The sequence below is a fragment of the Chiloscyllium plagiosum genome, chromosome 2 (assembly GCF_004010195.1).
Source record: "Chiloscyllium plagiosum isolate BGI_BamShark_2017 chromosome 2, ASM401019v2, whole genome shotgun sequence".
NCBI classification, from domain to species: Eukaryota; Metazoa; Chordata; class Chondrichthyes; order Orectolobiformes; family Hemiscylliidae; genus Chiloscyllium; species Chiloscyllium plagiosum.
In genome coordinates, this window is record NC_057711.1 from 113,633,907 (window position 1) to 113,661,637 (window position 27,731).

Below are 27,731 nucleotides of genomic sequence, written 5' to 3' on the forward strand. Positions count from 1 at the left end.
CATTGACTGTCCTGTTACATCCTCATTGGCCCTCCCATTACATATTCATTCATCCTTACTGACCCGCTTTCTACTTACTCATTGACCTCATGTTATATCTCCATTGACCCACCTGTTATATCCTCATTCATCTTCCTGTTACACCACCATTGACCTTCTATTACATCCTCATGGACATTCCTATTACATCTTCATTGATTTTCTATTATATCCTCATTCACCCTCCTGGTACATACTTATAGATTCTTCTGTTGCATCCTCACTGACCTCCTGTTGTAGCCTCATTGACCCTCCTTTTACATTCGCACTGAACTCCTGTTGCATTTTCAATGACATTCCTGTATACAACCTCAGAAAATGTTAGTTATACATATCAAGATAGACATGACCTTTTCTTAAAAGAAATTCATGTTGACTGCTCTAGTCAATCTTGCTTTTCTCACTGTTAATTTGTACTATCTCTTGGTATTTTTTCAATACTTTGCCCACTAGCAAAGATAGACAGACTGGACAATAATATTGGGATATATTCATCTTTAAGCAGTAGTACATCATTAGCTTTCCAACACCAGATGTACAGCCAGACAGGTTTGTGAAATAATGATCCAAATCTTTGCTATCTACCTTGCTCCTCTGAGCAACGTGGGATGCATTTAATCTTGTCCTTAATCAAAGGTGCTAAACTGCTCAATATTTCTCCACTAATATTGTTTATTCTAGCCAATATTCATTCATTTCAATCTACGATTTCCATTTGTCCAGGAACTGGGGAGATGGGGTTGTAGTGGTAATATTACTGGACTGGTAACACAGAATTTTAAGCTAATCCTCTGTGTACATATATTCAAATTTCACCCACCAACTAGTGCAGTTTAAATCCAATTAATAAAATCTCTGTAATAATGATCATAAAATTATTGTCAATATTTGCAAAAGAAACCCACTGGTTTGCCAGTGTCCTTCAGGGAAGCAAATCCCCCAACCTTACCTTGTCTGGCCTATATCCAGACTCACAGCAATGTGGGTGACTCTTAATTGTCCTCCCAAATAGCTCAACAAGTCACTCAAGGGAGATTAAGGCTGGGCAACAACTGCTGACTTTACCAGTTATGCCCACATCCTGTGAAAAAATAAAGGGAGGAAAAATATTGGTACTGATCAGTAGATCAGGATTTATCTGGAATTAGTCCATGTACTATTTGATTAAATACTCATGCTTCACACTAACCGTTTACTGTTGGTTTCTATTCGACTAGCTGTCTGCAGGTTTCCCTGTCAGAATGGTGGAGCCTGTGAAAGACCAAACACATGCACTTGTCCTGAAGGATGGATGGGGCGTCTCTGTGAAACCCGTGAGTATTACAAGGCTGCATCATTCTGCCATCTGCAGTGTTACTGTACAATGGAGTACTGCATGACCAATTTGGTTAATAATTGACCTCTCGTCTTAAGACTTCTTGAACGTTGACTGGTTCAGTCACTCCCAAAACAACCTGCCCAAATTAACAAGAGGGTTTAAGAAAAGCAGTTGTGTCTTGGCCTCCAGTATGATAGTCCATCATTACCTGTGCTGGGTGAAAAGTAATATTAGTCAACTAGATACAGCTGGGATATAAATCTAATAAGTTGGAAATAAGTTGAAGTAAGATTTGAAGCTGGTATCATAGTAATTATGTTGGTGGACAATTCTCAAAAAGCCTGGATTAATAGTTTTGGAGAAACAAACGCAAATCCTGCCATGAATGCTGGTGAAGTCAACATCTGGAATAAAAAAAACAAGCATTGATAATGGAAAGCAGGAAACCCCTTGACTACAGGTAAAAAAAGCCAGTAAAAAAAAATTTTGTTTGCCAGTACTCTCTTAGGAATGAAAAATCTGCTGTTCTTACCTGAAATGAAATGCATGTGACTTCAGATCCACAATGATATGATTTATTCTTAAGAGCCCTTAGAAAGTCACTCACAAAAACAGAAGTTGCTGGAAAAGCTCAGCAGGTCCGGCAGCATCTGTGAAGAAAATTAAAGTTAACGTTTCGGATCTGGCGACACTTTCTCTTAACAGATGCTACCAGACCTATTGAGCTTTACCAGCAACTTCTGTTTTTGTTTCTGATTTACAGCATCTGCAGTTTCTTCAGTTTTTAACAAGTCACTCAGTTTTATTCAAGAAGGCAGCTCACTACCTCCTTCTCAAGGACAGTTAAAGGTGGGCAATATATACCGGCTTTGCCAGCGAGGCCCTCGTCCTATGAATTAATTTTAAAATGCTAACGTTCTGTGGCAAGAGAAACATGGTAAGGGAGTTATTGGGACAGCATTGATTGAATTGGCGCATGAGGTCTCTATGGAATCCCTAAAGCAGCTGGCTGCATGGGAATTGCCCTAGATATTGAAATTTTCAATGGGCAATTCCCCCTACACCTGGAACCCTGTGAAAGAATCCATTCACATTAGAGGATCTGGAGGGTCCCAAATCTCATAAATGTAATATTTACCAAGAAACATTACAGAATTTTTTTAAAAACTACTGTAAATCCTGGGTAACTATTAAACTGAACTCATCTAAGGTGCAGATTCACAAGGTGTCTGCCACTTGCCATATTAGACATTAATAAGTACTCATTTGGGGCTGATAAATTGGGCACAGAATCAATAATCTCCAATGGACCTGAATTGGAAAGCATTTTCTCTCTTCATTCCATTGTTCTGAACTCTATATTGAAGGTGTTTCAATTCAGTTCTTACTTGGTGATTCATCTTTAAGCGTTTCTACTTTGATCCATTTGCACCAGTTGTCCATCTGACCCGAATGTGCTCAATCCTGATTACCAGCAACAAAACAACAAAGAATTCCCATTTAGTAATATTCTTGCTTATCTTAATTCCAATTTTATTCAATTTAAAAGCAAGTATGCAAAACGTGGGAAGTAAATTTAGATTTTAAACAAGCTCTTATTTTCATATTTTTTAGTATTAGTAATATAACACTGGATTAAAATTAATATTTAGCATGTGCTAATTAATGTGGAAAAATCCAACATAAGACATGATGCATAGCTAAGAAAGCAAATGGGAGGACACATGTTGATCATTTGCCAAGTTTCACTCAACACAAACTGACCCCAGCAGTGAAGTAGTTAATTCTGATTTGAGGAAGCTTTCACACAGTTTGAGAGACCTCAGAAATGTGAGTCACAATGAGCAATGTATCTTTAATTCAGTTGAAGTTTACATTTTCTGGAATCTGTAAACTGATACACAGCATTACGACAGATGTCAAGCTGCAGCAGATTCAGTTCAGTTTTGTCCTGGGGTTTGTGAGGATTATGGAATTCCTGGACACTTGCTGAGAGCAATACATATGGGATAAGAATCATAAGAGGCCATTAAAAAAATTCACAATTTATTTCAATGCTGTATTGTTTTGATTATAAAAACATTTGACGGTATAAACTGGGTGAGGTAGTTAGAGGCCTGTAAGATATGACATGATTCCCATGAATACACCCAGCCAGAGCTGGCAGCCAGTCACATGATCTGTACAAAACTTCCTTGTTGCAAAATAAAACAAATATTCTCAGAGGCATGCTCAAGAGTCAGATATATAGTTCCTCTTCCTCATTTTGTACATTAAAATACTATTCCTTCGAGTTCCAGGCACAGAGGTTCAGTTCTGCTTATCTTTATTACATGAAAAGCTCTTGATTCTCACAATATGCGACCCACTCAAAAATGAATTCCAACATCACCTACTGAACCTTCATCTATCCCCGCACATCTTTCCCTAGGTCCAATCTATAGTTCACTAAAATGAGCAACACTCATTGGCCCACGTATTCTTCACCTTGTTTATGACAGCTGGTCAGATGGTTAATTCGTTGTGCAGTGGCCAGAAAACCTTTGGCATATGTAATCACAAGTGGAAGTGGATCATCATGTGAACAATGAGTCAGCAACTGGACAACCCCACTTATGTAGAATGTAAAAGAGAAAATGCAGAAAGTATACAACAGGTTCTTCGGTGTAAACTGTAAAGACAGATTACTGTTCCAAATTTTGGTAAATCATTTGCCTTTTTTTTAACCCACTCGTGGGCATCACTGGATGGCCAGCACTTACTGCCCATCCCTAGTTGCCCTGGTGGTGTCAAGCTGCCTCCTGGAACTGTTATAGTCCACATGCTGCCTGGTGCCCCACAACACTGTTAGGGAAGGAATTCCAGGATGTTGATCCAGCAAAAGTGAAGGAACGGAGATACATTTCCAAGTCAGGATGGTGAGTGGCTTGGAGGGGAAGTTGAAGGTGAAGGGGTTCCCATATATCTGCTGTTCTTGTCCATCTGGATGGAAGTGGCCGTGGGTTTGGGAGTCTGAGGATCATTTGGAGAATTTCTGCAGCGCATCTTGTAGATAATGCATGTATTGCTACTGATCCTTGGTGGAAGTGACTTGTTGTCTGAGGAAACATTGCCAATCAGGCAGGCTGCTTAGTTCTGGATGGTGTCAAGCTTCTTGAGTGTTGTTGGAGCTGCACCTGTCCAGGCAAATGGGGGGTTTACCATCACACTCCTAACCTGTGCTTAGAGGAGTCAGGAGATAATACTTGCTATAGTATTTCTAGCACCTAACCTGGTCTTGTGGCCACTGTATGCATGTTGTGAGTCCAGTTGAGTTTCTAGTCAATGGTAACCCTAAGGATGTTCAAAGTTAAAAATCACACAACACCAGGTTATAGTCCAACAGGTTTAATTGGAAGCACACTAGCTTTCGGTGCGACGCTTCTGACAATCACCTGATGAAGGAGCGTCGCTCCGAAAGCTAGTGTACTTCCAATTAAACCTATTGGACTATAACCTGGTGTTGTGTGAGTTTTAACTTTGTACACCCCAGTCCAACACTGGCATCTCTGAATCATGCCTAAGGATGTTGATAGTAAGGCATTTAGTGATGGTAATACCATTGAATGTCAAAGGATAGCATTTAGATTGTCTCCCATTGGAGTTGGTCTGTCAGGTATGAGAATGACTATGCAGATGCTGGAGATAAAAGTCAAGAGTGTGGTGCTGGAAAAGCACAGCAAGTCGGGCAGCATCCAAAGAGCAGAAGAATCGACATTTCAGGCAAAAGCCCTTCATCAGGAATGTGGCTGGGAGCCTAGGGGGTGGAGAGATAAAAGGTAGGGAGGAGGAACTTGGGGGACGGGCATTGGGAATGCGATAGGTGAAAGGAGGTTAAGGTGAGGGTGATAGGCCGGAGAGGAGGTGGGGGCAGAGAGGTCGGGAAGAAGATTGCAGGTCAAGAGGGCATTGCTGAATCCGAGGGTTGGGACTGAGATAAGTGGGGGGAGGGGAAATTTACATTCATCCCGTGTGGTTGGAGGGTTCATAGGCGGAAGATGAGCGACGCTCCTGACAATCACCTGATGAAGGAGCATCGCTCCGAAAGCTAGTGTGCTTCCAATTAAACCTGTTGGACTATAACCTGGTGTTGTGTGATTTTTAACTTTGTACACCCCAGTCCAACACCGGCATCTCCGAATCATGCCTAAGGATGTTGATAGTAAGGCATTTAGTGATGGTAATACCATTGAATGTCAAAGCATTTAGATTGTCTCCCATTGGAGTTGGCCTGTCAGGTATGAGAATGACTATGCAGATGCCGGAGATAAAAGTCAAGAGTGTGGTGCTGGAAAAGCACAGCAAGTCAGGCAGCATCCAAAGAGCAGAAGAATCGACATTTCAGGCAAAAGCCCTTCATCAGGAATGTGGCTGGGAGCCTAGGGGGTGGAGAGATAAATGGAAGGGAGTGAGGCTGGGAGGGAAGTAGCTGAGAGTACGATAGGTGAATGGAGGTGGGAGTAATGATGATAGGTCGGAGAGGAGGGTGGAGCGGATAAGTGGGAAGTAGAAGGTCATGAGGGCGGTACCGAGTTGGAAGGTTGGATCTGGGATAAGGTGGAGGGGATGAGAATGACTATGTCAGGCTCATGCTTGACTAGTCTGTTAGACAATTCCCAGATGGTAGTAAGGAGGATTTTACAGGATCAATAAGGCTACTTGTACCATTGTTATTTCCAGTGCCTAGGATAATACCAGGTGGTCCCTTTGGTTTCCTTTCTTTGTTGAAACTTCATAGAGATTGATACAACTCAGCGGCTTGCTGGGCCATTTTAAAGTGCAGATGAGAGTCAACCACATTGCTGTGGGTTTGCAGTCACATCTAGTCCAGACCAGGTGAGGATAGTGAGGTGTCTTCCCTTCTATTGGTGAACCAGCTGTGCTTTTCCTGACAATCAACAATGGTCATCATTAGATTCTTAATTCCTGATATTTATTCGATTCAAATTCCATCACCTGCCTTGACAGGACTTATTAGCTGAGTTTCTGGATTAAAAGTCTGAACAATAATATCACTAATGCCATTGCAAAGAACTGGCCTTTTTTGCTTTTTGCAATCAGTACTCTCAATACTTTCTATTTTCTTTCAGATTGCAATACTTTGTAGTTGCTGTATTATTTTGTTTTGACCAGTTAGGCTGATTGGGAACATGTGACTAAACATTAAGGCAAATACTGCATCTGATGGTGGTGCCTGCAGGAGTTGACTAAAATAATGTATTTTGGGAAGAGGAAGCCTCCCTCGTATAATAACAGCTTCTTCACAACATTCAAAAAGAGGAATTTACATTTGGATACGCCCTTTTTCTGACTCCAGATGAAGCTTTGTTTGTTTGCTGCTGTAATGTAGGGAGCATGGCAACCAGTGTCTGCACAGCAAAATTCTGCAACAGGAACATGATCTTTTAGCAGCTATTGATGTGAGTGATAATTGTTGAACTGGGACACCAAGGTAAATTCCCCTTTTCTATTGCTCCTTTATTTTTTCAAGTCCATGTGAAAGGGGCAGTCTAGTTATCTGGAATGGTGGCAGTGGTACAGTGTAATGTCAATGGTTAAGTAATTCAGAGGCCCACGTGAACACTCTGAGGACATCAGATTAAATCAAATTAGATTCACATTGGTTCAAGCAATAAGGCTGGTATTAGTGAGTCTCAGTATTAATGACTGTGAAATCCACTGTGATTGACACTTAACTGCCCTATGAAATGTTCTAACATGCTAGTTCATACAAGGAAAAATAGAGATAGGTAGCTGTGGCAATTGGAACAAGGTCAGCCAGGTGGATCTCATAAAAAAGGAGTTCCCTGATTGGACCAGGTTAACAGCCCCAATCAGGGAGTCCTGGCTGATAGATATATACAAGAATGAGGGGTTCTGCTCATTCTAAGAGCCAGCTCTGAGCTAGCTGGGTCACTGTCATGTACTATGCACATGCAAATAAAGGGTGACTTGGTGATGGGATACCAGGGATCTGGGATAAGGTGGAGGGGATGAGAATGACTATGTCAGGCTCATGCTTGACTAGTCTGTTAGACAATTCCCAGATGGTAGTAAGGAGGATTTTACAGGATCAATAAGGCTACTTGTACCATTGTTATTTCCAGTGCCTAGGATAATACCAGGTGGTCCCTTTGGTTTCCTTTCTTTGTTGAAACTTCATAGAGATTGATACAACTCAGCGGCTTGCTGGGCCATTTTAAAGTGCAGATGAGAGTCAACCACATTGCTGTGGGTTTGCAGTCACATCTAGTCCAGACCAGGTGAGGATAGTGAGGTGTCTTCCCTTCTATTGGTGAACCAGCTGTGCTTTTCCTGACAATCAACAATGGTCATCATTAGATTCTTAATTCCTGATATTTATTCGATTCAAATTCCATCACCTGCCTTGACAGGACTTATTAGCTGAGTTTCTGGATTAAAAGTCTGAACAATAATATCACTAATGCCATTGCAAAGAACTGGCCTTTTTTGCTTTTTGCAATCAGTACTCTCAATACTTTCTATTTTCTTTCAGATTGCAATACTTTGTAGTTGCTGTATTATTTTGTTTTGACCAGTTAGGCTGATTGGGAACATGTGACTAAACATTAAGGCAAATACTGCATCTGATGGTGGTGCCTGCAGGAGTTGCCTAAAATAATGTCTTTTGGGAAGAGGAAGCCTCCCTCGTATAATAACAGCTTCTTCCCAACATTCAAAAAGAGGAATTTACATTTGGATACGCCCTTTTTCTGACTCCAGATGAAGCTTTGTTTGTTTGCTGCTGTAATGTAGGGAGCATGGCAACCAGTGTCTGCACAGCAAAATTCTGCAACAGGAACATGATCTTTTAGCAGCTATTGATGTGAGTGATAATTGTTGAACTGGGACACCAAGGTAAATTCCCCTTTTCTATTGCTCCTTTATTTTTTCAAGTCCATGTGAAAGGGGCAGTCTAGTTATCTGGAATGGTGGCAGTGGTACAGTGTAATGTCAATGGTTAAGTAATTCAGAGGCCCACGTGAACACTCTGAGGACATCAGATTAAATCAAATTAGATTCACATTGGTTCAAGCAATAAGGCTGGAATTAGTGAGTCTCAGTATTAATGACTGTGAAATCCACTGTGATTGACACTTAACTGCCCTATGAAATGTTCTAACATGCTAGTTCATACAAGGAAAAATAGAGATAGGTAGCTGTGGCAATTGGAACAAGGTCAGCCAGGTGGATCTCATAAAAAAAGGAGTTCCCTGATTGGACCAGGTTAACAGCCCCAATCAGGGAGTCCTGGCTGATAGATATATACAAGAATGAGGGGTTCTGCTCATTCTAACAGCCAGCTCTGAGCTAGCTGGGTCACTGTCATGTACTATGCACATGCAAATAAAGGGTGACTTGGTGATGGGATACCAGTCTTCATGGGGTTCCTTCAATGGGGACTAGAGTGGGATACACCTGCTGGAAGATAAGGTGAGAGCGATCAAAGGTGCCCCAGTTCCCATGTTTGTACAGAGCTTAGGTCTATCCATGGGTTGATGAATCATTACAAAAAAATTATCCATAACCTGGCTGCCATCCTGGTACCCATACATCTGCTATGAAAAAGATTTCACCTTGGAAATAATCTTGTAGAAAAGACATAGCTTTTAGGGAAGTGAAGATGAAGCTATCATCATCTAAGGTGTTGGCACACTACAATCCCTCCAAACAAGTTGCAGGACTGACATATGCCTCCCCATATGATATTGGAGTAGTGTTGGCTCACTGGTGACCCAGCAGAGATGAACAATCGATAGTGTCTGCTTCCTGGACTCTGACTAATGCCAATCGAAAATACACCTAGATAGAGAAGAAAGGTTTGGCCGTGATCATTGGTGTGAGAAAGTTCCATCAATACCTTTATGGATGTAATGTCTAATAATAACAGGTTGCAAACCCAGATCGGGCTACTTAAAGAGTACAGGGAAGTGCCACCCATAGCGCCAGGTCAAATTCTGCAGTGACCTCTTATTCTCAGCGCATACAATTACAAGTTGGAAAGGAGCCTACCATTAGAAAAGTTCATTCTGGTTTTAAACCTTCTGGACACCCTTCTGGTCACCAGTAACAATATCAGACTATGGACATGAAAAAATCCCATCCTCGCAAAACTAAAACAGCTGGTGGTGATGGGGGAAACAAAAGGGCCAACAGAACTGAAACCTTTCTGGACCCAGTGAGAGCAAATCACCGTAGAGATGGCATATTATCATGAGGAGCAAGAGTAATTGTCCAAACAAAGATCACCATCAGATACAGGCTGAACTCCACCAGAGTCTTCTCAGGGTTTCCAAAATGAAGATGTTGACAAGAAGTTACATCTGGTGGCTAGGATTGGATGCTGACATTAATATGTTGGAGACACAATGCCCAGAATGTGAACAAGTCAGAAAGTACTGCCAGCAGCTCCCCTACATTTGTGGGAATGGCCAGGTAAACCCTACACTCAGTTAAATGTTGACTATGCTGGTCCTTTCATGGACTCTGTGTTCTTAGTCATTGTGGATAACCATTTAAAGTGGTTGGACATGTAGAGAGTTCATTTGTCAGACATAGGGATGATGACTGAAGAGCTGGGAGCATCTTTTGCAGTACACGGACGCCTGGAGGTGATGGTAACGGACAACGAATTTGAATATTGCAGGGAATTCAAATATTTCCTGAAGTCAACTGGCGTTAGCACATAAGGACAGCTCAATACCATCCATCGTCCAATGGTCAGGTGGAAAGAGCAGTGCAAACTTTTAAGGGAGGCTTAAAGAAATAGCCCGCAGCTTCACTTGATAACCAACAGTCCCAGTTCCTGTTTGGTTACAGGATCACACCTCACACCATTATAGGGTGAGCGCCAACAGAGTTTTAATGGTGAGAAGACTCTGCACCATGTTAGACCTGATCCTCCCAGACCTTTGGTTGTAGTGGGGGGGGGCAGTTGGTGGTTGGGGGTGAAACTGCATCAGGAACACCAACGTCAGGCACAAGAATCCTCTAAGTGACAGAGGCGGTTTACTGCCGGGGAAGGTGCTTGGTGTAGAAACCACAGGAATAGCCTGCATGGGATGTGGCATGGTCAATGCAAGGTCCCATGACATACAAAGTTTGGGTGGGAGATTTGGTCCTGAACAAGCACATGAACTGTACTGAAAGCTGCAAACTCACAAAAAGGCAAACAGCAAAACATACACGGCCCCTCAGAACATCTAGGTTCTCCTCCTCCGCCTAGCATCAAAGAAACCTCTGAGGATAAGATGACCCAGCAGTGTCACAGTCATTATGCTGTTACTGTCTGAAGAAGATGAATATCTTCCAGAATATTCCATTCAAAAGAGATAGGCTACAGTCTGGTACATGTCGCCAGTATCTGAGGTAGAGTTGGAGGAACAGGACCCGATGCAGGAAAAGCCGAGGGAGTCTACAGGAAAAAGAATGTCTGAGGAATGGGGAGGGGGTGGTGCAATATAGTGATTGGAACAAGGATTGGCCATGAGGACCTTACAAAACATGAGTTCCCAGTTGGGGCTGTTAATCTGGTCCAATCAGAGAGCAGTGGCTGATAGAGATAAACAGAAATATCATGCGTTCTGTTCTCTCTGAGAGCTGGCTCTGAGGAAGCTGAACCAGTGCCAAGTAACATGCACATGTAAATACATGGTGACTTGGTAACAGGATACCAGCCTTCATGGAGTTATTTTAGCAGTAAATACTGACATCCCATCATTCACGGTCAAGAAGGAAGCGCAAGATGCATCGTTTGCCAGATGGCTAAATTCCTAATTCAGCAGTCAGCTTCCATTGCCCCTTGAAGGAAGAGAAAGGCTGCATTTATGTAGCACCCATCACAATCGGAAGATGTCCCAAAGCACTTCACAATCTCTTTTCCGGTCTAGAAACTGCCCTATGTGATAGCCAATTTGCACAAGCTGGTGTACTGGTAATGTCACTGAACCACTAATCCAGAATGCCAGGTTATTGTTCTGTGGGTAAGGGTTCAAATCTCACCATGACAAATGGTAAAATTTGAATTAAATTTCCAAAAAATCTGGAATTAAAATTAAACGAATGGTGACCATGTAATCACTATTAATTGGCTTGAAATCCCATCTAGTCTACTTATCTTTACCTGGCCTGGCCATGTGACCCTAGACTACGGCAATGTGGTTGACTTTTAATTGCCCTCTGGACAATTGGAGATGGTCATTAAATGCTGGCCTAGCCAGCGACATCTTCATCCCATGCCTTACTGATGAGGCAGTGCAGCAGCAGAGAAGGAAAGGAAGCAAATCCTGCCTGCACTCTGGAACCACTACTGTATGGAGGAACGTGCCCCACGTTTCTCAAGATCTGAGGTCAAGAATCAGGCTGTACAGTCCTTTGAAAATCTACAGCACAAACTCGAGGCTCTGAGTAGATGACATCCCCAAATTGAAGGATAGCAGACAACAATGATAACTTCTGAAGTGTAGCCAATGTTAAAATGTAGAAAATACAGCAGACAATTTACACAGATCAAAGTCCCACAAACAGTAAATATGATAGTCAGATTGTCAATTAGTGATGTTGGTTGAGGGATAAATTTTGGGTCAGCAAACCAAGGAGAAACTCCCTGCTTTTTATTTTAAATAGTGCTCTGGTATCTTTAAAATTCACCCAAGGAAGCAGGTATGGGCTCTATTTAATTCATCCAGAAGAAATGCAACTGCCAGTGCAGCATTCCCTTGATAATTCACTGGAATGTTTATGAGACTGGATGCTCAAATCGCTTGAACTTTAATCCACAGTTATCTCACTAAGAGGGGAAGTGCTACCAAAATAGCCATAGATAACATAAAACTGACCAAAGAGCTGGAAGAGCAACACTTGAATATTCTTTTAAAAAACAACTTTTGAGGTAAACTCCAATTCAGTAGTACTAAATAGATTTTGGCTACAATGAAGTCATGCCCAATACAATGTCTAATAAAATAAAATAGTTAATGTTTTCCTGACTCCCGTAATGCTGACCTCATTAAAATTCTGCTAAAGCCCTATTCTGCAATTTTTTCACTGATTATTGGGAGAAAATGAGATCCGTGTACAATCCGTGTAAAAGCACCTTAAATTTGGATAACCGTACCAAAATGCATAATGGGAATATTCTGAGACTAAACCATATATTAGGGCAGGTAGCCAATATCTTGGTCAAAGAAATAATTTTAGGGCGCATCTTAAAGACTCTTGACTGGCATAGCAAGCCATTTAGTTCAACAATAATTAGTTATGAGTAACAAACGTTAGGGACAGAAGAGGTGTAGATATTTAGCCATGATCACTCTAATTGTTATGAATGTATTGGACAGACCTGAGGAGCCAGTCAGTTTCATCTAACCTATCAATTTTCTAACTTAATACCCGCATGGTTCTTTCTTAAGTAAGCAGCCTGTCCATTCCAAGCAAGCTACAGAAAACAGCATCCAAGAACTTTACTTCAACAGCAAGGTTTAAGGGGAAATTCTGATTTAGGCAGTTGAATGCATATCATGCAGCCACCAAAGAGTGTATGCAGGAATCCAGAATTAAGGAAGTACAGAGATCTCCGAGGCTTGGGGTCATAGAGATGGACAGCATGGAAACAGACCCTTCAATCAACTCGTTCATGCCAACCAGATGTCCTATACTAATACAGTCCCATTTGCCAGAACTTGGCTCATATCCTGGTTTGTAGGAATAGAGACAATTACAGATAATTGGGAGAGATGAGAATGAATTTGAAAAAGGAACTGAAATCTGAATTCAGTACATTGCCAACCCATCCTTGTTTTATCCTCAGGGCTGGGACACTACTGTTGCCAAAGCAAGTGATACCTTGAAAACAAGGAACAATTTTTGCTGTCAAAAACCCATAATCACTTATCCTCACAGCAAGCCGTAATAGCTGAAGCTAATGAAGCCAAAGTCATAGTTGAAGTGCTATAATTTTGCAAAAGGTTTCTTTTGTTAGCCCTTTAAGCAAGATTACCAAATTATTGTCACTGTGATTCATAATTATCTAATCTGTTGTATTAAAATGTTGGAAGAACTTTACCATATGGTGAGTAATCCATTTTTAATAACTTGTTGAAATGAAAGAGAGCAGAAGCTGTGTAAATGTATTATAACGACAATAACAAAGATTAGTAATCTGGTAGCCGCAACTAGTGCTTTTGGGGCGTAGGTTAAATTCAAATGTACGTGGTGGAATTTAAATTCAATTAATTAATCTGAAATATGGAATTTCAATAATGATGACCACAACGACAATTATTGTTGATTTGTGTTTTTTAAAATAATCTGACAATGAAATTCCAGTCGTTACCAATTCTGGTCTGTACATGACTCCATTTCCACAGCAATGTAGTTGACTCTTGACTGGCCTAGCAAGCCAAGTAGTTATGGGTAACAAATGTTATAGACAGAAAAGTTGCAGGCATGGGTGTGTGGAACAGGCCTGAGGAGCCAATCAGTTGGATCAATTTTGTAACTTTGTATTTTCATGGTTCTTTTTTAAGTCAGTGAACTCTGTTCATTCCAAGCAAAGTACAGAAAACAGCATCAAAGAATCATGTCTCAATGTCAAATTACTTTTATATCCAAGCTAAACATACATTCCTGAGGAAGGCAGTATTCATGTAGACTTTGTTTGGCACTGAGTTCTGGAAGCAGTGCTGTAAATCTGAAAATATTCCATTTGCACTAACCATGATATCTTGATCCACTCACTGCTGGTTTGGCAGCAAAAGCCTGAAATAATGAAACTCACAAATTTCATGACAAAATACTCACTGTATGGTGGTGATGTTTTGTGTTTTTTTAAATATAACATGCATCTTTATTCTCTTTATTCCAGCAATCTGCATTCTACCCTGTTTGAATGGGGGCCTCTGTTTAGCACCATATAAATGTGATTGCCCAACAGGTTGGACAGGCTCACGATGTCAGCGTGGTAAGGCAGCTTCCATCTGGTTCTAATGAATGTGTTGCATGACATTGGTGTCAGACATGAATGTCACATTTCAAAATCAGGCTATTTGATCTATTGGCCCATGTTAGTCCTTCAATAAACTTATTCATTTCATTCCCACCTCCCAATTCCAGTTATTTCCCTGTAGCCCTATACATTTTGTTCCTTTTTAAGTAGTTATCCAATTGCTGTTTGAAAGTTACTTCTGATTCTGATTCACAACCAAACCAGAACAGTCAATTCAGGACACCACAACACTATTTCTCTTAATCTTCCCTTTGGCTTTTTTGTCAATGACTTTAAGTCTGGCTTTCTGCCAGTGAAAATAATTTCTCCGGTGGACCTTCCGATCCTTTTGTACAGGTAGTTCTGCGATAACACACATTTCAGCAGCGTAATTTGACTATAACATTGCTGAGGAATTAGGGAACGGTGTTTTCGAGATAGCATGATTCCAGTGGGGCTTGCGCCAAAATCTCAGCAACATTCTACGCATGCTCCGATGTCTGCGTCGTTCTGCACATGTGCTAAGATCTGTGCCCCCAAGTGTCTGTGCCATTCTGCGTATGTGTAATGTCAACACCAATCTTTGTGCTGTACTGCGCATGCACCGATGTCAGCAGTCGACAGAGCAGCTTTCTGTGACAGGTACTGTACAGATACCAGCAACTGTGTTAAATTAACTTTTGTTTTGTTAATAAATATGATTTCAACCTTCATTCAGGCTGTGCTATACTTTGCTTTAGACTTCTGGGTGATTTTTAAGCAATCGTGAGTAATATTGTTTGCTAGTCTGCCCTTAACCATACTTTTCCTTTAGGCCCTGTTATTTATCGTAAGCAATTTTCTGTAAAACAAAGTTTCACTGGAATGCAACTACGGCATTATAGGATAACTACCTGTAGTTTTGAAGCCCTCCCTTAAATATGGGATGTTTCCTGGTGCAATGGATAGTGTATTTGCATCTTTAACTAGAAGCTCCAGGTTCAAATCCCACTTCAGGTCAACTAAGTGGTGGCAAGAAAGCTGTGTCCTCTATCATCTTTATCTATACTGAAATCCACCACTTATTCAAAGTCTCCTTGATAGTCTTAAGTTGCTTTATCTTGTTTTTGGGCCAGGTAGTTTTTAGAAAACTATGAGTTTAACTTATGGACTCTATTTGATGTAGATTAATTCTGGTCAAGTCAGAAGAGTTATTCATTCAAATATACTGCCAGTAAGATATCCCAGATTAAACAGCATAAATTGAGCCAGAATACCCAGGTTCAAGTCCACCTGCTCCAGATCCAGTAATAACAACTGTGAACAGATTGATTATAAAACACCTAGGCAATATAAATTTCTTGTTTATGTGGGATGTCTTAATGGGATTGTATCATGGACCTTAAACAGATCTAGCATGTGAATTGTCCAATGATTTGTTAGTCTAGGTTAACGGGTATCATTTCTGTCTCTTAATTAGCTGTGTGCCAGTCTCCATGTTTAAATGGCGGTAAATGCATTCGACCTAATCGATGTCACTGCCTACCTAGTTGGAGTGGCAACGACTGCTCCAGGTGAGTCCATTACCTTCTTCATAACCATTCAGGTTCTTATTTAAAAAAGGTAAGCTTTGAAATTTCACTCAAGAATGAGATTATAACTGTATCACGTTAAACTCCTACAAATAAGTCAAATTATCTTTTTTTCTTTACAAGTCTTATATATCCCCTAAAATCTACCTGTGTCCTATATCTATCAAGAGTGAGGTGCAATATAGGTTGTCTTCCAATTTGAAATATAAGAAAATGAGGAGGCCATTCAGCCCATCAAGCCCACCCTGATATTAGAGTCATAGAGATGTACAGCACAGACACAGACCCTTCAGTCTAACTCATCCATGCCAACCAGATATTTTAATCTAATTTAGTCCCATTTGCTAGCACTTGGCCCATATCCCTCTAAACCCTTGCTATTCATATACCCATCCAGATGCCTTTTAAATGCAATTGTACCAGCTTCCACCACTTCCTCTGGCAGCTTATTCCATACACAAACCACCGTCTGTGTGAAAAAGTTGCCCTTTAGGTCCCTTTTATATCTTCCCCCTCACTCCAAATCTATGTCCTCTAGTTCTTGGCTTCCCCCACCCCAGGGAAAAGACTTTATTTTCCCTATCCATGCCTCTTATGATTTTATAAACTTCTGTCAGGTCACCCCTCAGTCTCCGGCGTTTAAGGGAAAACAGGCCCAGCCTATTCAGCCTCACCCTATAGCTCAAATCCTCCAACCGTGGCAACATCCTTGCAAATCTTTTCTGAATCCTTTCAAGTTTCACAACATCCTTCCGATAAAAAGGAGACCAGAATAGCATGTAATATTCCAAAATTGGCCTAACCTACGTCCTGTACAGCCATAACATGAGCTCCCAATTCCCGTACTCAAATACTCTGACCAAACGCCTTCTTTATTCTCCTATCTACCTACAACTCTACTTTTAAGGAACTATGAACCTGTACTCCAAGGTCTCTTTGTTCACAACACTCCCTAGGACCTTACTATTAAGTGTATAAGGCGGCACGGTGGCTCAGTAGTTAGCACTGCTGCCTCACAGCACCAGGGTCCTATGTTCAATTCCAGCCTTGGATGACTGTCTGTGTGGAGTTTACACATTCTCCCCGTGTCTGCGTGGGCTTTCTCCGTGTACTCCATTTTCCTCCCACAGTCCAAAGATGTGCGGGTCAGGTGAATTGGCCATGCTAAATGGCCCATAGTGTTAGGTACATTCGTCAGAGGGAAATGGGTCTGGGTGGGTTACTCTTTGGAGGGTCAGTGTGGAGTGGTTGAGCTGAACAGCCTGTTTCCACACTGTAGGGAATCTAATCTACCCTGATTTGCCTTTCCAAAATGGAACACCTCGCATTTATCTAAATTAAACTCAATCTGCCACTCCTCAGCCCATTGGCCCTTCTGATCAAGATCCCATTGTACTCTGAGGTAATCTTCTTTGCTATCCACTACACTTCCAATTTTGGTGTCATCTGCAAACTTACTAACTATACCTTCTACATTCACATCCAAATCATTTATATAAATGATGAAAAGTAGTGGACCCAACACAATCCCTGTGGCATTACACAGGTCACAGGCCTCCAGTCTGAAAAGCAATCCCCTACCACTACCCTCTGTCTTCTACCAGTTCTGTATCCAACTAGCTAGTTCCCCCTGCATTCCATGAGATCTAACCTTGCTAACCAGTCTCCTACGGGGAGCCTTGTTGAGCGCCTTACTAAATTCCAAATAGATCACGTCCACCACTCTGCCCTCATCAATCCTAGATCATGGCTATTCATCTCTTCAACTTTCATGCAGTATCTCCATATGCTGTTATCACCGGTATCATTGAAGGCTAATATACAGTTGCTGTAGGATATTAGGAAGGTTACTGAACTGTTAGGCTTTATTGCAAGAGGATTTGAGTACAGGAGTAGTGAAATCTTGCATCAATTGTACAGGAACTTGGATAGAATGCATCTGAAGTAGTGTGTGCCGTTTTCTCCCCTTACCTCAGGAAAGATGTTAGTGCATAGAGAAGTACAACGAAGGTTTACCAGATTGTTCCTGGGGGTGTCCTATGAAGAGAGGCAAGCTGCATCTGCATTCTCTAGGATGTTGAAAAAGGAGAGGTGATCTCATTGAAACTGAATATGTAAAGGGGTAGATAGTGTTCCCACGATTAGAAAGTGTAATTTAGAAATTGGGGGGAATTGCCACTTAATTCTGAGGTTAGTTTTTTTGGTTCAGAGGGTTGTGAACTTTGAAATTCTCTACCAGAGAGCTCAGTCTTTGAGTATGTTTATGGGGGCAATTGATAGTTTTCTAATTAGCAATAGAATAGAGGGATTAATGTGGTGAACTTCCATTGCATTCCCTCTATGGCAAGAATATGCTTCCTTAGCTAAGGAGATCAAACTGTACACAATATCAGAAGTGAGATCTCAAGACTATACAACTGCAGCAAAATACCTTTACATTTGTACTCAAATTCCTTTAAATTTGTTTCTAATCATTAGAATTACCACTGTTTCTGGCACTCTAATAAGCCAATTCCTTTGATCTAATGAAATAGAATCATAGATTAGAATCATAGAATCCCTACAGTGTGGAAGCAGATCATTCAGCCCATCAAATCCACACCGACCTTCCGAAGAGCATCCCACCTCTTTAATTTATTTCATTAACTATTGCTCATTCACCTTTCCCTCTGGACATCAGTCGGCCTTAGAGAAATGTATCTCTGTTGTAGACATTTTCAGATTTCTTCAAATACTAAACATTGCCTGTATACCATCAAAAGTTTTGGTTCATTTGCCTAATCTACCCAATCGAACATGTTCCTCATTCTCTCATAATTTCCTCTGTTCAGATTTAATTTCAAAAATTAATTATGTCATATTCAAATTTTGTGCAGAATTCTATCATAGCATGGTCACAATTTCCCAAAGGCTATTGTACAGAATGATTTTTAATGAGCCGTTTTCATTACATAACACCAATTCAAGAAGGTCTGATCTTTAGTTGACTCTTGAATATACTTTTCCAGAAACGTATCTTATATATATTCTTGAGGTTTATTCTTCATAACATTAGTGCTAAAGTGGCTAACCCACTCTATATGTAAATTGAATTTGCCCATTACTGCTATAATACCCTAATTTCTTTAATAATAGCATTTCCAACATTAATACTACAGTTTGATATTGTATAAAGAATTCCCACTAATGTTGCTTCCCTTTGCTGTTTATTAATACAAACTGATTCTACATCCTGATCATTTGATCCTCTCTTACTTATTTATTAGCAGTGCAACCCCATCTCTGTTTTCTTTTTGTCTATCCATCCTAAATGTATTTTAGTTCCAATCTTGGTCATCCTGTAGCTATGTCTCTGTAATGGCAATTAAATCATCTATTGGTTTACTATTTACACCCATTTGTTCATTCAAGCCAACAAAAACATCTCTTTGTGAGTTCTATATGCTTTCTTTCAGCCTTATCACCATTGTTCTCTATTTTGATCTCATTTGATGCTTGCTTGCTTTGGCTATCTTCTACTCCTACATACTATGATTCTACTTTCTTTTACTTGCCTTTCCTCCCTTAAGTCTGAGAAAAAAATGGTGCTGGAGATCAGAGTCAAAGAGTGTGGCTCCAGAAAAGCACAGCCTGTTAGGCAGCATCCGAGGCATAAACCTTTCATCAGGAATGCCTGAAATGTTGATTCTCCTGCTCCTCGGATGCTGCCTGACCAGCTGTGCTCTTCCAGTGCCACACTCTTCAACTCCCTTAAGTCTGAGTTCACTCTTCAATTCCTATCATCCTGCCAATCTCAGCTTCACAGCATTAACTAATCTCCCTGTGGGGCTATTAGTCCCTGTCCCACCAAGATTCTATGGTCCATCTTATAAAGGTCCCACTTGCCCCAGAACCTGGACTTCAGTCCCAATGCCTCAGAGACTTGATGCCCACCCTCCTACCAATATTACAGCCAAATTTTCAATTTCTGAATTTTCCTCATTGGAATGTTCTCCCCAGTGTCCTAGCTAATATTTATCTTTCAATTAAAATCACAAGACATACGTTTTCACATTGCTATTTGTAGCCATTTGCCGTGCATATGTTGGTTATTCCATTTCCTACCTTACAACAAATACATTTCAGACAATTATTCTCTTGACTATGAAGTGTTTACAACATGCTGAAGTTGTGAAAGGTGCTATGGAAATGCTAGTCATTCCTTGCTCCCAATGCCTCTCATCAGACAGTTCTACTTGTGACCTTCTCTCCAAGGGAATGTAAGAACATCATGAATTAACTTTGTGTTTGTTCCTTCATTCAGGTCTCATGGCTCATCTCCTATCTTAATGCCACTCTCCTTGTCCATCCCAAAATTCCCTGATTCTATTACTGTTCAATTGTCTCTTAATATGAGCTTTGAAAATACTCAATGCCCATACGTACGTATGTCTCTGGGGTAGACAATGCTAAAGATTCACAACTCTACAAATGAAGAAAATTCTCCTCCTCGCAGTCCAAAATGAAGCTGCACACACAGAAAAGCCTCATTTTTCATTCAGCTCAGTCCTGCTGCCCTGGCTCTTAGAACTTTCAATAACTATAGTCTTATCTCTAGCTGTCAGGGTCATCCCGCATTTTCCCCTCCTGTCCAGAAAAGCCCAAACATCTTCCCAGAAGATGGGGCAGAAACTGTAAACATCAACTGAGACTAATTAGGCTTTACTAACCTAAAATGCTTAAGTGCGCGTCATGGATGAATGTTGCTTATCAATATTGACCATCGTTTGTTGACAAATGTTGCCAATTGCTTCATTGCAACAATTAAAGGAATATGGCCCCTTTAAGGCTTCTGAGTGCAGTAACCTTATAGCCCTTGACAGTGTCACTATTGTTGCCATGTAATGTGAATACTTCATGCTTGAATAAACACTCTGAGTCTTTTGTTTTTCTCCCGTTCTGTTCAGCGGTAAACACCCTGCTTTGCAACCATTGCTTTTTCTGCTTTATTCTAGATGTTGTGGTGACGTGTTCTTTCTTTGGCACTCCACCACCTCAAAAAAAATCACTGTTTGCAGCATTCCAACTTGCTATCTCAAAAGAAAGGTATTTTTTGTTTAAACTGGACCCACCTGAATGCTGTTCTTATCAGTTTGCATTGAATAGATAGTAAGGAATATTTTAAATAGACCGCACTTCCATACAATTACTTATTTGTTTAATCATTGCGTGTTGTTTTTTTTAAGCTTATGACTATTTCTATCATAACAAGCTTCTCCAGTTTCAAGGTGGTGAGGGTGGTGCAGATCATATGTTTTGTTAAGCAGTAGAAAATGTGACACACAACAATGACACACACAGCTCTGGAATGTTCTTCTGCTCCGCACTACCCCACCCAATATGGTGAAATTGTGAAAACTATTGCAAAAGTACTCCTGACAGTGCTAGGTTGAATTCTGAGAAGATTAGCAGCAAACTCAAAGTTTAGTTGACCATAATCCTAACTGAACCAATAGATAGCTACAAGAAAAAGTCAAAACCTGTGAATTATGTAATGAGTAACTCACATCCTGACTCTTCAAAGCATCTACATTAAGGCTAAAATCAAGAAGATGATGCAGCATTCTTTACTTGCCTGCCTGAGTGCAGTTTCAACACACACAAGGTCCCATGTCTTCCAAGACAAAGCAGCCTATTTGATCGACATCTCACCCACCACCTTCAATATTCAATCCCTCCCTCACTGGAGTACAGTGATAGCAGTGTGGACCATCTACAAGAAGCACTGCAGTATTTCATGAAAGCTTCTTCGACAGCGTCTTCTAACCTGTGTCCTTTACAAAGGACAATTTTTAGCTGAAGTATGGGGATATTGTGACCTGTAGTTTTCCATCCTACTACATTTCTGCATCCTGACTGGAAAATATATTGCTGTTCCTTCAGCATCACTGCATCAAAATCCTGGCCTTCCTTTCAAACAGCACAGCAACCAGCAAGATGCACTATAGGGGTTCAAGAAGATGGTTTAGCACTGTCTTCTTGAGGGAATTAAGGAGGGATATTAAATACTGGCCTTGCCAGTGACACCCACAATCCATGACTTGATAAAAAAAAGGTTATCCAGCTCTGAAACAATATGCAAAATAATTCAAACTAGACTATTTGAATATAATGCACACTCATCAGTTGGTTCACATTCAGTAAACTATTTTTAGATTAGATTAGATTAGATTACTTACAGTGTGGAAACAGGCCCTTCGGCCCGACAAGTCCACACCGACCCGCCGAAGCGCAACCCACCCATACCCCTACATTTACCCCTTATTACCTAACACTACGGGCAATTTAGCATGGCCAATTCACCTGACCTGCACATCTTTGGACTGTGGGAGGAAACCGGAGCACCCGGAGGAAACCCACGCAGACACGGGGAGAACGTGCAAACTCCACACAGTCAGTCGCCTGATTCGGGAATTGAACCCGGGTCTCTGGCGCTGTGAGGCAGCAGTGCTAACCACTGTGCCACCGTGCCGCCCACATGAAGTGTTGAAGTGTTACAATTTAGGAAATGTAGAATCCATTTTACACAAGAAAGTCCCACTCAGCAATGTAATAATAATTGGATAATCTTTTATTTATATTGGCTGAGAAACCATGGAGATCTGCCCAACTCTGCTTAGAAATAGTGAAAATGGGATATTTTATACCCACCTGACAGATGAGGCAATAAATTGGTTTAACGTCTCATTCAAAAGATGGAATCTTGAAAAGTGTGGCATTCCCTCAGTATTACATTGGGACCTAGGTTCTCTGAGTAAGTCTCCAAAATCAGGCTTGAACGCAGATCTTTCTGATTTGGAGAACAAGAACACTAGAACATTGAGGGACAACTGAGCATCAGAATGCACTATACCAAACGCTTAAACTCACTCTTCGCTGTTTTTCTTTCAGGAGGAGAAAGTCTAGCTATTTCTCCCTCTCATAAACAATATCACGACTTGCAAAGCCTGTCAAATATCTGCATTAACCAAACTCCTGGGAAAGGTGACACTACAGCGGCATTTAACTTCACCGGTACTTCATTGTATGTTTAAAATCCTGATATATTTTGATACAATTCTGTAAAGCAAAGCTGTATCTATTCATATACAAAGTTGTTTTTCAAAAAATGCTGTGTGATGATGGTTAGAGTGCCTCTTAATTTCGCATTTTAATACATTCATTGGGCTACGTGTCATGTGGATTAACCTTGAGGAAGTAAAGTTGTAAAATTTTAGTTCATGATTTGCAATTTTTTTAAAGAAGGCAGATTTTAATTCTTTTGACCTTACTGACATGTATTGTCAATAAAGTTTCCACATGAATGACATATGAACCAAGATCATTTAAAACACACCACAATAATACTTCTGTCTGCATCAGTTCGAAATGATACGAATGAACTCCAATCCACAGTAAGAACTTTGCAAGTAGCCAATTTTGATTTTAACTAAATCTGTATATATTGATTAAGTGAAAGAGATCCTGCAAGAATACCTTCTTTCATTCATCACATGATAATACTAATAAAATCATGAAAAGGAAAATTATGTGGTTTTGATTTTTTTTTAAAGATTCTTTCACCTGGTAAAACAACTTTACATAAAACATCTTTATTACAACAGAAATGATGCCTCAAGGCTCGGCACTGTACATTTTCATACTGAAATTTACGACTGAGCATCATAAAGAGGTATTAAGACCAAAAGCTTGGACAAATAGATATGGTTTAAGGAGCATCTAAGAAGGAGAGACAAGTGGAGAGATTTAGGAAGGAAATTCCAGATTCTGTGGCCTGGGCAACAGAAAAGATCCAAAACAATGATAGAGAAATTGAAATCAGGAGTGTGCAAGGGCCAAGAATTGGAGGAGCATATATTTCGTAGGGTTCTGGCTTAGGAGTAAATTGCAGAGATAAAGAGTGGCAAGACCATGGGTAAACTTGGAATTAAGGTTGAGAACTTCTAATTTGTACAGTAGCTGGTTTTGAAGCCAGTGTTAGCCAGAGAACATGGAATTCCTAATTTGTAGAGCAGCTGGTTTAGGAGCCAGTGTTAGCTCGAGAACACGGGTGATAAGAAAAAGGGACACGTTGTGACTTAGAACAGGAGCAACAAAGAGTTTTGAGTGCATTCAAGATTTCATGAATGTCAATAAGGCAGCCAGGAAAGTATTAGCATAATTGGGTCTGGAATTAACAAAACATAAGTGATGGTTTTAGCAGTGGGTAAACTGAACCTGGGATGGAGATAAGCAATCTTTACTGAGAAACTGAAAATGAGAGTGCATCCACACTGTAAAGCACACTGTGAACAAATGTATAATAACTGGTATGGATACTCCATGGTAAGCAATATTATACCTAGTTATTTCTCACCAAAGTGATCAGCTCATAGTACTTTTCTTTAATGATAGCTTGCTAACTCCCAAAAGTCTTCCTTTGGTGACTTCAACAACGCTTTATTCCCAAGATGCATGTAGTTCAGAGGTTTCCAGGTGCAATACACTAAGATAGTCTAGTCCAGTCAACAGCAGGCAGGAAACAGTGGAAGATTGATAAAGATGTAATAAAGTCTGAAATGTTATAGCTGTTCCTGCCTTCCACATATGCTTTGTCACGGCTAAGGCTCCTGTGGCCTTTGGGTTCTAAAGTGTAGGAAATAACTATCTAAGATTCTCATAAAATGTTACTGAATACTATAAAAAAAAGCTCACTCTCTCAGGATAATTTGGACTTTTTATCACCCTGATATCTCATCTTCTATTGGTGGGGGTTTCCTTCAAAGCCTATTTCACCACCAAACAACCAATGGTGGTTGCCTCCCATTGCCAAGGTTTGAACCCCAGAGCTCACTCACAAGCTCCTTGTTCCCACTAAAGTAGCAGACCGGATGAAAATGGACCCTGATAGGAAGGATTCCACTAGCAGTTTCATCCAGAGACCCCACTTTGCCAGAGTATGTCACAGACTACCGTCAAGCTGGCTTGAAGCAGAACTCCTCCACTTGCCCAGCCATTGTACTCAAACTCCTTAGCTGGCCTAGCAAGGAGTGATTCCTGAAGATTTTATCTCGTGGTGTTCCACCTCCTCGAATACCACCTCAACATATCACATATGTGAGAGGGTTCTTGTCGTCTAGTGATAATGATCCTATCTCTGAGTCAGGAGGCCTGGGTTCAAGCCTCACCTGCTCCAGGGTTGTGTAATAACATCTCTAAACAGGTTGACTGGAAAATATGTAATCCACATCTCACCACATCCATTCCACTGTGCTCCACTTTTCTCCCTAGAAAACACATCCAGCAATCTGAAACCTGCCATACAAATCATCCTCAAATGTACCTTTAAAAAGTCAGACGGCACACATATAAATAACTTGCCACTTGGAAAATTAACAAGACTCTTTGTTAACCAATGATATGTGCTTCCTGTTGGCAAGATAAAGTTCCTCTTACTGATGAGAAAAACCAAACCACTGTAAGCTAATTAATAATTCAAACTAACTTCCCCAAAATCCCAAGTGTTACACTTACAACAATTCTATATAATGCAATTCTTTACCAAAGAGGGCTTTCAAGGCTGGGGCATTAAGTATATTCAAGGCTGAGGAATTCAGATTTTCAATCAATAAGGGAATTATGGGCTATGGGGATAAGGCAGGAGAGTGGAGTTGAGGATTATCAGATCAGTTATGAATTCATTAAATGGTAGAGTAGACTCAATGGGCTGATTGGCCTACTTCTGCTCTTATGCCTTATGGTCCACAAGCTCAGATGCAGTTAAGACCTTTCATCACTGCACCTAAATTGGATGGTGACTAATATACTGGCAGGGAGATTTGCTAGAGTTGCTGGGGAGGATTTAAACGAGTAGGGTGGGGCGGACCCAGGGAGATAGTGAGGAAAGAGATCAATCTGAGACTGGTACAGTTGAGAACAGAAGAGAGTCAAACAGTCAGGGCAGGCAGGGACAAGATAGGACTAATAAATTAAACTGCATTTATTTCAATGCAAGGGGTCTAATATGAAAGGCAGATGAACTCAGAGCATGGTTAAGAACATGGGACTGGGATATCATAGCAATTACAGAAACATGGCTCAGGGATGGGCAGGACTGGCAGCTTAATGTTCCAGGATACAAATGTTACAGGAAGGATAGAAAGAGAGGCAAGGGAGGAGGGAGAGTGGCATTTTTGATAAGGGATAGCATTACAGCTGTGCTGAGGGAGGATATTCCCAGAAATACATCCAGAGACGTTCTTTGGATGGAACTGAGAAATATGAAAGGGATGATCACCTTATTGGGATTGTATTATAGACCCCCTAATAGTCAGAAGGAAATTGAGAAACAAACTTGTAAGGAGATCTCAGCTATCTGTAAGAATAATAGGGTGGTTATGGCCAGGGATTTTAACTTTCCAAACATAGACTGGGACTGCCATAGTGTTAAGGGTTTAGATGGAGATGAATTTGTTAAGTGTGTACAAGGCAATTTTCTGATTCAATATGTGGATACACCTACTAGAGAAGGTGCAAAACTTGATCTACTCTTGGGAAATAAGGCAGGGCAGGTGACTGAGGTGTCAGTGGGGGAGCACTTTGGGGCCAGCGACCATAATTCTATTAGATTTAAAATAATGATAAAAAAGGATAGACCAGATCTAAAAGTTGAAGTTCTAAATTGAGGTGCTGAAAGACTGGAGGTTGGCTAACGTGGTGCCACTCTTTAAGAAGTGTGGTAAGGACAAGCTAGGGAACTATAGACCAGTGAGCCTGACCTCGGTGGTTGGAGGGAATCCTGAGGGATAGGATGTACATGTATTTGGAAAGGCAAGGACTGATTAGGGATCGTCAACATGGCTTTGTGCGTGGGAAATTGTGTCTCACAAATTTGACTGAGTTTTTTGAGGAAGTAACAAAGAGGATTGATGAGGGCAGACAGCTGGATGTGATCTATATGGACTTCAGTAAGGTGTTCGACAAGGTTCCCCATGAGAGACTGATTAGCAAGGTTAGATCTCATGGAATACAGGGAGAACTAGCCATTTGGATACAGAACTGACTCAAAGATAGAAGACAGAGGGGGGTTTGGAGGGTTGTTTTTCAGACTGGAGGCCTGTGACCAGTGGAGTGCCACAAGGATTGGTGCTGGGCCCTCTGCTTTTTGTCATTTACATAAATGATTTGGATGCGAGCATAAGAGGTACAGTTAGTAAGTTTGCAGATGACACCAAAATTGGAGGTGTAGTGGACAGCGAAGAGGGTTACCTCAGATTTCAACAGGATCTTGACCAGATGGGTCAATGAGCTGAGAAGTGGCAGATGGAGTTTAATTCAGATAAATGTGAGTTGCTGCATTTTGGGAAAGCAAATCTTAGCAGGACTTATACACTTAATGGTAAGGTCCTAGGGAGTGTTGCTGAACAAAAAGACCTTGGAGCTCCTTGAAAGTGGAGTCGCAGGTAGATAGGATAGTGAAGAAGGCATTGGGTATGCTTTCCTTTATTGGTCAGCGTATTGAGTACAGGAAGTGGGAGGTCATTTGCAGCTGTACAGAGCATTGGTTAGGCCACTGTTAGAATATTGCGTGCAATTCTGGTCTCCTTCCTATCGGAAAGATGTTGTGAAACTTACAAGGATGTTGCCAGGGTTGGAGGATTTGAGCTATAGGGTGAGGCTGAACAGGCTGGGGCTGTTTTCCCTGGTGCGTCAGAGGCTGAGGGGTGACCTTATAGAGATT

At 40.9% G+C, this 27,731-nt stretch overlaps 1 protein-coding gene across 3 annotated transcripts in view; it reads left to right on the top strand.

The window, feature by feature from the left end:
* svep1 (sushi, von Willebrand factor type A, EGF and pentraxin domain containing 1) overlaps positions 1-23,538 on the top strand; it is a 236,178-nt gene extending 212,640 nt beyond the window's left edge. For all 3 annotated transcript variants that reach the window (XM_043716218.1, XM_043716221.1, XM_043716222.1), the window contains 4 exons: positions 1,257-1,352; positions 14,283-14,378; positions 15,862-15,955; positions 22,904-23,538. In XM_043716218.1, the coding sequence (XP_043572153.1) occupies positions 1,257-1,352; positions 14,283-14,378; positions 15,862-15,955; positions 22,904-22,937 (320 nt within the window). In that variant the 3' untranslated portion in view covers positions 22,938-23,538. The remainder of the gene's footprint in view (positions 1-1,256; positions 1,353-14,282; positions 14,379-15,861; positions 15,956-22,903) is intronic.
* The last annotated feature ends 4,193 nt before the right edge of the window (positions 23,539-27,731 follow it).